Source organism: Sitophilus oryzae, unplaced genomic scaffold, assembly GCF_002938485.1.
Source record: "Sitophilus oryzae breed Bouriz unplaced genomic scaffold, Soryzae_2.0 scaffold_971_pilon_pilon, whole genome shotgun sequence".
NCBI classification, from domain to species: Eukaryota; Metazoa; Arthropoda; class Insecta; order Coleoptera; family Curculionidae; genus Sitophilus; species Sitophilus oryzae.
Genome location: NW_022147607.1, coordinates 268,595 through 280,936, shown reverse-complemented (window position 1 = coordinate 280,936; position 12,342 = coordinate 268,595). Strand labels below are relative to the sequence as shown.

At 31.4% G+C, this 12,342-nt stretch overlaps 1 protein-coding gene across 1 annotated transcript in view; it reads right to left on the bottom strand.

Moving 5' to 3' along the window:
- LOC115891169 (disintegrin and metalloproteinase domain-containing protein 11) overlaps positions 1 to 12,342 on the bottom strand; it is a 325,656-nt gene that overhangs the window by 91,954 nt on the left and 221,360 nt on the right. Inside the window, exon 5 of the mRNA XM_030911575.1 lies at positions 3,378 to 3,447. Coding sequence (XP_030767435.1) covers positions 3,378 to 3,447 — 70 coding nt within the window. The remainder of the gene's footprint in view (positions 1 to 3,377; positions 3,448 to 12,342) is intronic.

Here is a 12,342-nt window from a genome sequence, read left to right as displayed (position 1 = left end):
CCATAGTATCAATAAAATGAAAAATATACGAAATAATATACATGTACTGATTTCTTTCGAAAATCGACAACTATGAAACTATGATCCCTTCCCCGACACAAACAGTACATTGTGAGACAGGAAATTGTAGAGAGAAACAAACCCTTTTAACATAAGATACAACATTTTAATGAAATCAAATCCATAAAATCAATAAAATACAAAATATACGAAATAATATACATGTACTGATTTCTTTCGAAAATCGACAACTATGAAACTATGATCCCTTCCCCGACACAAACGGTACATTGTGAGACAGGAAATTGTAGAGAGAAACAAGCCCTGTAACATAGGATACAACATTTTAATGAACAGCGCTTTCCATAGTATCAATAAAATGAAAAATATACGAAATAATATACATGTACTGATTTCTTTCGAAAATCGACAACTATGAAACTATGATCCCTTCCCCGACACAAACAGTACATTGTGAGACAGGAAATTGTAGAGAGAAACAAACCCTTTAACATAAGATACAACATTTTAATGAAATCAAATCCATAAAATCAATAAAATACAAAATATACGAAATAATATACATGTACTGATTTCTTTCGAAAATCGACAACTATGAAACTATGATCCCTTCCGACACAAACAGTACATTGTGAGACAGGAAATTGTAGAGAGGAACAAACCCTATAACATAGGATACAACATTTTAATGAAATCAAATCCATAAAATCAATAAAATACAAAATATACGAAATAATATACATGTACTGATTTCTTTCGAAAATCGACAACTATGAAACTATGATCCTTTCCCCGACACAAACAGTACATTGTGAGACAGGAAATTGTAGAGAGAAACAAGTCCTATAACATAGGATACAACATTTTAATGAACAGCGCTTTCCATAGTATCAATAAAATGAAAAATATACGAAATAATATACATGTACTGATTTCTTTCGAAAATCGACAACTATGAAACTATGATCCCTTCCCCGAGACAAACAGTACATTGTGAGACAGGAAATTGTAGAGAGAAACAAACCCTTTAACATAAGATACAACATTTTAATGAAATCAAATCCATAAAATCAATAAAATACAAAATATACGAAATAATATACATGTACTGATTTCTTTCGAAAATCGACAACTATGAAACTATGATCCCTTTCCCGACACAAACGGTACATTGTGAGACAGGAAATTGTAGAGAGAAACAAGCCCTGTAACATAGGATACAACATTTTAATGAACAGTGCTTTCCATAGTATCAATAAAATGAAAAATATACGAAATAATATTCGTGTACTGATTTCTTTCGAAAATCGACAACTATGAAACTATGATCCCTTCCGACACAAACAGTACATTGTGAGACAGGAAATTGTAGAGAGGAACAAACCCTATAACATAGGATACAACATTTTAATGAAATCAAATCCATAAAATCAATAAAATACAAAATATACGAAATAATATACATGTACTGATGTCTTTCGAAAATCGACAACTATGAAACTATGATCCCTTCCCCGACACAAACGGTACATTGTGAGACAGGAAATCGTAGAGAGAAACAAGCCGTATAACATGGGATACAACATTTTAATGAACAGTACTTTCCATAATATGAATAAAATGAAAAATAAATAGATGAGATCAATGTGTTGCCGACAGATTGCTCTAGACTTGATTATTCGGTCCGGCAACGCAAAAAAGACGTTAAGCAAACTTTATGCTATGATGGTTTAAGAATTTGTTTATTGGTTAGTAAGAAAGCGTATCGGTTTTTTGTTACAAAGTACTGATTGACCCTTTGATTTTGCGTCCCCAAAATGTAGCGCCTACGTGCGTGCACGCACTGCACGCTTGCCAGGAACGGCCCTGATGTTGACTAAATAGTTCTTAGACTGAAATCATAAATTTAAAATGTTTTTGTGTCAAAAGTTCAACAGAAACTGTTTAATTATCATTTTTTCGCAGAAAAAATTATGATTAATTTAAAAAAAAAAAAATTATTATTTCAATCAAAAACGTGTGTTTATTTTTTGTCAATAATGACATCTATTGACTATTTCCAAATATCTTGAGAACGGTTGCTCGTAGCGATTTTTACCAAGAAACATTTTTTACGTAAAAAGTTATGAAATGTATATTTTTTCACTCTGTAGTTTTATACAGGTACGGACGAAAAGTTGTTACTCTTCAAAGCAGTTAAAACACATGTAGGTGGCGCCCTCTACAAATAGGAGTCATATTGACATCAACATCAAATTTCTCGTATCATAAAACTCCCAGACACCAATTTTCATCCAAATATTGACGTTACTTCAGAAATTATTTGGAATAAATCGAAATGAAAATGAAACTTCTACACCCTGTCTCTCCGAAACTAAGCATTTTAGGACATACATTTATACGAACTTCTTTACTTATTTTTATCTGCAGAATATGCTGCCGGAATATAGTTCGGACCACCCTGTATACTGTTCTAGTGGACCGATTTTGATGATTTGATTTTTTTTCACAAAACACCTTGTAGCTAAATTATTTGACTTTTTAGTGTATCTTTCTAAATTAAAAATGAAAATTTCCATCTGTCAATTATTGGTGAAAGTTTGAAACACCCTGTGGAGTATGTTAACAAAGCAAAGAATTTATTTTTAAAAATAATTTTATCATCTAGATGTAACTTCTCTCGATATTTTGTTTTTTTTTGGTTTAGTCTAAGAGATATTTTTAATGACTACTTATCAAAATGTCACTTTGTATATTTGTTTGTATATTTATATAATTTTTGTAATAAAAATTGGACAACATTTTAAAATCTTAGCGAATCCTGTATGAAAAGGGACATCGGGTAGTTAAATTTTCCTGCCTCGATTTGCAGCGTTAGTTCCGATTGGCAAACTCGTTAAAACATTGATCAGCAATGAAATATTTGGAGTTGGGGATATCGTGGCAATTTAAATTTATTCTAGATTTATTATTCATAATAAAATTACTGGAAATTGTTCTCATTTTAAATCGAAAGATAAACTGAAAAGAGAATATCATTAAATATTTATTTTATTTTCCGATATAGATTTAGCTAGTTTGGGATATTTTTAATATGTATATGTTATTAAAACATGAAATATAGTTCACATTTCTAAATAAACATTATCATTTATTATATTGAATAAAATTATAATTATACTTTTATCAAGTTAACTTAAATTTTAAAACAAAATATTATTATGTATCTATTATAAATTATTTTTAAATAAAAGTACTAAAACTAACTTAGTACGAGTTAAAAAAATTGTGAACTGTAGGTTGGAGTAGATTTCTTATAAATAACTTAGTATTTATAAAATAATTAAATTATTTACCTGTTTTGAAACCTGTTCAGCTCCACTGGCCAGATAATGTTTTTGCATTATGTTTGGTGCTATGAGTTGTCTGAAAAAAAAAATATTTCTGTTAATTATATTATCAAAAATAAACATTTAATATCTAGTATAACAACCTATGTTCGTTCAACAAAGTTGAAGAGGTAATATTTTGGCCAACTGTATAACTAAACAATTTAAATGAAATACAGGAATCTACGTTGTGTTAAAAATATTTTTTATTGTGATTACCTCGAATGCGCTCGACACAAGCAAAAAAACACCAACGCGTCTCGAACGGTAGTCCACAAGCTATTACTTAACATCTATTATCGCTGTTATTTGTCTGCCTTCCCTCTCCCTACTGTGCAAATAATATTTTAGAAATCAATAATATTATTTATGTATACAGAGTTTCTTAAAAGGTAATGTTTTAAATTTAAAGGAATATGTTTATTTTTAAATAGGTGGTTCATCTCAAATAGTACATTATACACTTAGTGTGTACAGTGTCCCATTTTGATGAATAATGAGTATAATAATTATAATTGGTAATATTTTTTTGATTATGAGTCTTAGATTATATTGTGCATACAACTTAACAAGTATAGCTAAAGACGTGAGAAATATAAAATAAGAGACGCCCTCGATGCGCAGTGGACAGCCCACAAATTTCCTTTAATCAGATTTTTCGTAGTGTAACTGCATCTCTCTTCCGCCGAATGCGTTCTCTGCACTCTTCCGCCGAATGCGTTCTCTCTCTATCGTGTGCGCGACCGGTGCTATCCCCAAGTATCTTCCTATATTTGTCAAACTGTACTTAGTAAGCACATTATTAATGCACATTTAATCGTAGACATTATCAACATTCATCTATAGATGTTTGTTTCCGATTTCTGTAGAGTAACTTTTTTAAACAATCTTACATAATAAATCGTTATTTTTTCATCATTCGTCTCTATACAAGGTCGGTAATATGTATGGGTACAATCGATAATTAGGTAAAATATACATTATTTAGGTAAATATCAATATCATTTTAGGAATAGCGATTTATTATGTGGAAAAAGTATTATTAAATTGCAAAGAAGGTTTAAAGAAGTTACCCTACTGAAATCAGAAGAAAATCTCTATAGATGAATGTTGATAATTTCTAAAGACCTTATTTTAAAATTATTCTGAAAGCAAATCTTTAATTGGTAACAGCAAATTTGCAAGCAGATTTTAATATTTTACAATAAAATGGTTTAAATTAACTCTCATTTGAAAGGAAATATTAATGCTACTCAAAGCTCTTCTTGTTTACTGTAAATACGCCAAGGGCGTCGAATTCAGAAAGTTTCTTGGTGTAGAAATATCAACGTACGTGCCAAACTTCTAATCATTTATAGAAAAAGTTTGATACATTCTTCCTGTTTTTTTTATTATACTTAAAGATCTCGATTATAATCTTTGTTTAGAAACTTTTATATTGGTTTTCCAAGTCTCGAACTCCATTGTGCTGGCTTGATATCAAAAATTCCGATCTGTGCGTAGTTTAATATCGATTTGTCATGGGTTAAAGTAGAGAAAGTTACGGAAAAAAAATTAAAATTTACTCATAATCAAGTCAAAATATTAGTTAAGTTAGGTTAGGTCCGGTTCTTTAACAACTATATATAACCGGTTTTAATAATCGCTATCGGTTTGAAGGTACTTTAAGGTCATATTATGAACCGGGGGCCACCATCTTAGATTAAGTGATTAAAATACTTAGTCTAAAATACTACTTAGTTATGAGAATTCTCAAGAACTTCGATTAGGGCTGTATTCCGTTGCAAAGACAGGCGAACTAGACCAGTAAACTACGGTAAAGAGCGTTCCTGAAAAACACTGGTTTGATACGGAACGGTTTGGTAAAATATTGGTAACGTCAAATGTTGACGTTTTCTAAATTTCAATACCTTTATTATAAAATTTATCTTTTATGCATTTTTAATGTACCTATTCTCTGCTATTACTTTTGCTTCTTCTTTTCAATGGAGTTTAATACTGAAAAGTACTTTATTAATAAACTGTTAAACTCGTTAGACAGCTCAAGTGAAGATTTGCAGGCCCAATATTAAAACAGATCAATAATAAACAAATCTAATCAATATTTATATTTTTATAGCTTACAAAATATTCACGATTACTTGTTGTCTTGTTTTTCATGTTGTGTTTAAATGTTCCTGACTTTAAGAAACAATGGCTGCATGATAAGTTTAAATGGCCCTAAAAAGTCATTCTATTTAGTTAATGAAATTTATGTACGTTTACTGCCTACCTCCATTAAAATACTATTACAAATTTTAGAAATTAAATGAGAATTTCACTCGAACTTTAAATATTTGCTTGATTTCTGTCACATAAATGACACTCATGACACTGATTGACAAACAAAACCAGAAAAAACAGCCTTCTCGCGCTGGTTAGCTAAATGTTCTTTAAATCTAGTTAATATTGATCTTCTAAATCAGATAAGCTCAGATAAGATATGGTAGACCGGATAAATCTTGCGTTGCCGAACATATTGTTGATAAAGAACATTGTATAGATCTTAATAATTTAAAATTAATTAAACAAGTCTCAAATTACAGGCAATTAGATGCATATGAAAGCATCAGAAATTTATTTATTTATTCGTGTCAGAAGCATTATCAAGATTACATTTCATATACATATAATATCACATACAACAACAATAACAACAATAATTACATATAATAATAATAATAATAATAAGTAAAATTGCAAACATAAAAGTTATATATGAAACCACAGTACATTAAAACATAGATATAAAACAAACATAGCATGTATAAACATCATTTGAGACGGGAAACTAAACATGTTTTGTCCAGAAGCGGGCGACGTCAATTGCGTTCGACTTTGCTGCCATAAGGTCCTCTATAGTGCACTTGGCGGGGCACAGTTGGCAATTATACATATGTTGGGTGGTTTGTAGTACTCCACATTCGCAGAGGTTGGATCCACATGGTAGCCCCACTTGGCAATAGTGTCTCTCGATCTCGCTGTGCCCGTACGCAGTCTGTTAAGAGCTCTCCAAGTTTCCCAGTTTTCGTCGCTTCCTGGTGCCAATTGTTCCTTCGGCTCCATCCAATGTTGATTTGAGGTCTTCTCCCAAAGGATCACATTGGTTCTAGGTTCCTCTGTCGATCGCAAGAAGCTTTGCCTTGATTTCAGTCGCTGATAAGCGGGTTGGATGCCGTAGAGTAGGTGGCGTTCAGTTGCTGCTGCTTTGGATCGTTCTTTGAGTGCAGCTGCCTCTCTACGGATGGCAGGAGGGGCGATGCCAGCTAGATGGTGGAAAAAATAAAAAAAAAAATAAAAATAAATAAAAATAGAATCAGAAATAATAAATGTAAAGATAGTATGAACAGAGACAACGGTCCAATTCCTTCAAGTTCTTTGTTCCTACTACTCTAGTGGCGGAAATCTAACTGTTACGCTCAATGGGCTCTGTCTCGGTTGGCTAGATTTGGCCACGCCCACTCGGTGCCCATTGAGCGAGTATATAAACGCTCAACTTATAGATTGTACTTTAGTTTATAATCATCTGCTGATGATGCTAACATGGTTAGCGAAACGCGCGTCCAGTGTAAAAGTAAAAGTGTTTTGGTGTATTGTGGTGATTTACTGTTTTTATTTTGCTGTGTAACACCAAAGGTTCCAACCCTCAACTGTAAACCGATAGAAACGGAACATAAAACCATAACCAAGGTAAGCAACGGAATACACCTTAAATGACTACCAGCTGTCATTGTCACTCTTATTTCTACGCCTACTCTGGTGTCGTAGTTATTCGTCGTAATGCATATTTGTTTAACATATTCTCTTTTTGTCTGAACATATTACTTATTAAATGACTCCTACGCTGAATCAAGAAATCTTGTTAAAATATAGAAAATCCGATTATACTTCGTTATTTAAATTACTCCGTCAGTTCTCACTACCCACTATTCTTCATGATTTAAGGAATTATGTACAAAATATGTATGAAGGAATAAGTAGATTAATAAATTACATTGTGTAAAATATTGATAGGATTTTCGGGCTAGTTTCGAAAAGTCAAACAAGCTCTATAGAAGTTTTGAGGAAAATTTAATATAGGGCTAAGCTACCACTGCTTTATTATTAATTTTGCTAAATTACTAAACCATAGTTAGAAAGCAAAGAAAATAGAAAAAATGGATTTGACCCATAGAGGCTCTCCTCCAACTCCTCTCCGCAATAGTTTTTGCTTTAAATTGAATTAAAACTAACGTAAGAAAATTGTGTCAAGTTTGATATAAAATAAAAATATAATAAAGTAACAAAAAGCTAAAAAGTGGGTTTATTGGCTGAATTTTGAAAAACTTTATTGGGAAAACTTGGTTCTTTTTTAACTTTACATAAGTATGTTAATTCCTATCCGATAGTCAAGCAGCACTAAAAGCAATCAACTCAGTAACCATTCGAAGTTGGTCAAAGAATGCCTAGGGAAGCTGAACAAATTAGGCAAAAAAGTCTACTCTGGGTGCCCGCTCAACAAGGGATAGAAGGCAATGAAAAAGCAAACGATGTGGCTAGTAAAGGAACGAACACTAAATTAAAATATTAAAATATAAAGTGTGAGTGAAAATCATAGAATGAAATTGATGTTTCTTCAAATATATATCTATCTATTTTTTGATTAAAATATCTGAATACTATTTGTCTGTTCAATTCTAAATTTTTTTTTATTGAAACTTGGCCTATTTTGACTATAAGAAAATAATTATTAAAATGGCGGAAAATAATGTTTTTATTTTTTATCTTGAAAACGAAAGAGAGATAGACTAATAAAATTTTATGGAAGCATTACTGTTATGAAAACACACTTTCTGATAATTTTTTCACTTTTTTAAAATGAGTGGAAGGGGTTGAAATAAACTACCCCTATCGTTCTTGTTAACGAAATTTAAAGAAAAATCTTATCAAACACATGCAAAAAAAATAATTTGGATAGTATAGTTTGTTTAGAAACTTTTTTATCTCTTGTATTTTTTTGATAAAACTCACCGATTTGAAATTAAAAAATAAAATGTAAAGCATTACATGCCAGGACAAAAAACATTTTCTGATAAAGAATCTAGTGTACTAGTGGGCTGCTGTAATTTTTTTAGGAAAACATCTAGTCGGCCGCTGTTACTTTTTAGGATGTTGCTAATATTATTTTATTTGACATTACTCTACTGCAATACGTTATTATCTAGATGATTATTATTATCGTTATTATCACTAGATTCTTAATCTAAAACTGTTTTTGTCCTGATATGTAATGCTTTACATTTTATTTTTTAATTTCAAATCGGTGAGTTTTATTAAAGAAACACAAGAGATAAAAAAGTTTCTAAACTGTAAACTATCCAAATTCAAGTCATTTGCATGTATTTGATAAGATTTTTTCTTTAAATTTCGTTAACAAGAATGATAGGGGTAGTATTTCAACCCCTTCCACTCATTTTAAAAAAAAGTGAAAAATTACCAGAAAGTTAAGTTTTCATAACAGTAATGCTTCCATAAAATTTCGATAGTCTATCTCTTTTCGTTTTCAAGATAAAAAATAAAAACATTATTTTTCCGCCATCTTTGTACCGCGATATCTCCCTAATGGTTGGCTTTTGACCCAACGTTTATAAAGCAAACTACCCTTTATTTTGAACAAGGAATCACCCCCTTAAGTTTTTCGCATTTCTTTTGAAACACCCTGTATATATCTATTTTTTGATTAAAATATCTGAATAGTATTTGTCTGTTCAATTCTAAATTTTTTTTTATTGAAACTTGGCCTATTTTGACTATAAGAAAATAATTATTAATCAATTTATATATAACGTCAGTCAAGTGACTGACTGACTGACTTTTAAGAAGTTAGAATTGTAATTAACTTTTTAAATTATTTCCAGCGAACGGCCGTTTTCCGTTAAGATAACTCTCCATTCTTGCGTCAAATATGATTTGCAATTAAAACTTTAACCCTCCAGCTCAAATTAAGTCCTCTTTTATGCAGATTATTTCAAAATGTCGGCCCGAATAAGATGTCAGACACATTGATTATTAAATTATATGTAAAAATTCATAGAAAATTTAGACTGGTGAAGTTTATTTATACAGGGTGGTCCGAATTGTATTCCGGAAACTTCGGCAGCATATTCTGCAAATAAAAATAAGTAAAAAAGTTCGTATAAATGTATGTTCTAAAATGCTTAGTTTCGGAGATACAGGGTGTAGAAGTTTCATTTTTATTTCGATTTTTTCTAAATAATTTTTGAGGTAACATCAATATTTGGATGAAAATTGGTGTCTGGGAGTTTTTGACATGAGAAATTTGATTTTGATGTCAATATGACTCCTACTTGTAAAGGGCGCCACCTACCTATTTTTTAACTGGTTTGAAGAGTAATAACTTTTCGTTTGTACCTGTATAAAACTACTAAGTATAAAAATATACATTTACGACGTTTTCCACGTGAAAAAAGTCTTTTGGTAAAAATCGCTACAAGTAATGGTTTTCGAGATATTTGGAATGGAAATTATCAACACCTGTCATCATTGACATAAATTAAACATGTTGACTAAATAGTTATTAGAATTAAATCATAAATTTGAAATGTTTTTGTACTAAAAGTTCAACAGAAACTGTTTTATCCTCATTTTTTGCAGAAAAATTTGTGATTAATTTAAAAAAATAAAAATTTCCCAAATTTATTATTTCAGTGAAATAACTATCTATTCAACGTGTTTATTTTTCGTCAATAATGACATGTATTGACTACTTCAATTCTAAATATCTTGAGAACGGTTGCTCGTAGTGATTTTTACAAAGAGATATTTTTTACGTAAAAAGTCACAGAGATGTATACTTTTTCACTCGGTAGTTTTATACAGGTACGGACAAAAAGTTATTGCCCTTCAAAACAGTCAAAACACATATAACCCTCTACTAGTAGGAGTCATATTGACATCAAAATCAAATTTCTCATGTCAAAAAACTCCCAGACGCCAATTTTCATCCAAATATTGATGTTACTTCAGAAATTATTTAGAAAAAATCGAAATAAAAATGAAACTTCTACACCCTGTATCTCCGAAACTAAGCATTTTAGGACATACATTTATATGAACTTTTTTACTTATTTTTATCTGCAGAATATGCTTCCGAAGTTTCCGGAATACAGTTCGGACCACCCTGTTTATTTACAAAGTTTTACGTATATAAATAGATTATATAATTCTTGCCGCGACCTGGCTATGAACACAACGTGGAGTTTTCATAGCCAGTTCACGATATAATCTATTTATAAGTTTATATTTATTCATATTCAATCAACTAGTGGACCCAGTTAACTTCGTACCATCGGTGAACTGAAATGAGAGATTCTTTTTTATCAATTAGAATTTTAGAATTTAGAATGAGTGGGAGGGGGTTAATCACTACGACCTTACAGATCTATTGTGTCTCCCTTTCTTGAGTTATAACTCATCATACGGTCCCAGTGCTTTGACAAAAGCCAGTATCTGGGACGGTTTTACAGAGGGTAGTTCCCCATCTCCAATATCAGTCGTACCAAAGTTCATGGCACGAATGGTTGTCGTCTCGGCGCACTCAGTGATGAGGTGTTCTGGTGTTTCCCCATTTTCCCCACAGAATCTGCATTCGCTGTTTCTTCTTAGTTTCAAACTACTGAGGTGTTAATTGAGAAGACAGTGACCTGTTAGAAAACCCGTGACAATCCGAAGATTGTTCTTACTTAAATCCAGGAAGATCTTTAATTTTTCTTGGTTGTAAGCCCCCAGAAACTTCTTCGAGTGTCTTAGACCGTTGCAAGATTCCCATTCCAGGTTGTGGATGGAGTCTTCCAAGTTCTTGCGTTCCGTCTTTAATTGGTTACCACTTGGGAAGCAGAACGGTTCTGGTCCAGTTAGTGGAGTGTTCGCTCCTTTTCTAGCTAGATCATTTGCTTTTTCATTGCCTTCCATCCCTTGGTGAGCAGGCACCCAGAGTAGGAGGACTTTTTTTTATCAATCTTGTGTTGGTTAATTTTTTTTACTTGAAATCACTTACAAAAAAAAACAGCGAAACATCCAGTATATAGAAGCCTTCCCAGACAAAAAATCATAAAAATTTATCTGCGGAAATGCATCATTCTCTTTTTTCCGACTTTAGAGTAACTGAAATCAGTTACCAGTTGCATGAAAACGTGTTCCTGCTTTACATTCTAAACACTTTTCTTGTGTAGGTATGAACTTAACCTAGTAGCTACTGTAATTTAGACAATAATACCGTACCAAGATAAACGAAAATAAACAAAAATGGACCAACAAACCAAAACAACCCTAACCAAAGCAATCAAAATACGCTGTAAGCTAAAACGCGTCTGTTGATGAATTCCAGTTGCCCAGTACATTTGAAAATGGTATACTTCCGCCAGAATTTTTTGGCGTATCTATGTTTAAAAAAAGTCTAGAATGAAAATCAGAAACTTGTTTTCATGAAACTGGTTTCAGCTATTCTAAAGTTGAAAAACTGAGAAAGATGCATTTTCACAGAAAAATTTTTGTGACGTGCTATTCAAAAAAAGCTTCCAAATACTAAATGAACAAATATTTTTTAAATAACGATTTCAAATAAACGAAAGTAGCCCCGATTTCAGCTATTCTAAAGTTGAAAAACTCGAAAAGGATGCATTTCAGCAGAAATTTTTTTATGACATATTATTCGGAAAGGCTTCCAAATACTAAATAAACAAATAGTTCTTACATAACTGATTTCAAGTAAAGGAAACTTGAGCCTAATTGAGTCATATCGATTTGAAAGTTGTTGTCATTTGTTTTCTGTATTTTTGTTTACATTTCGATTCAGGTATTTTCTATACAGGGTGTTTCAAAAAACATGTGCCAT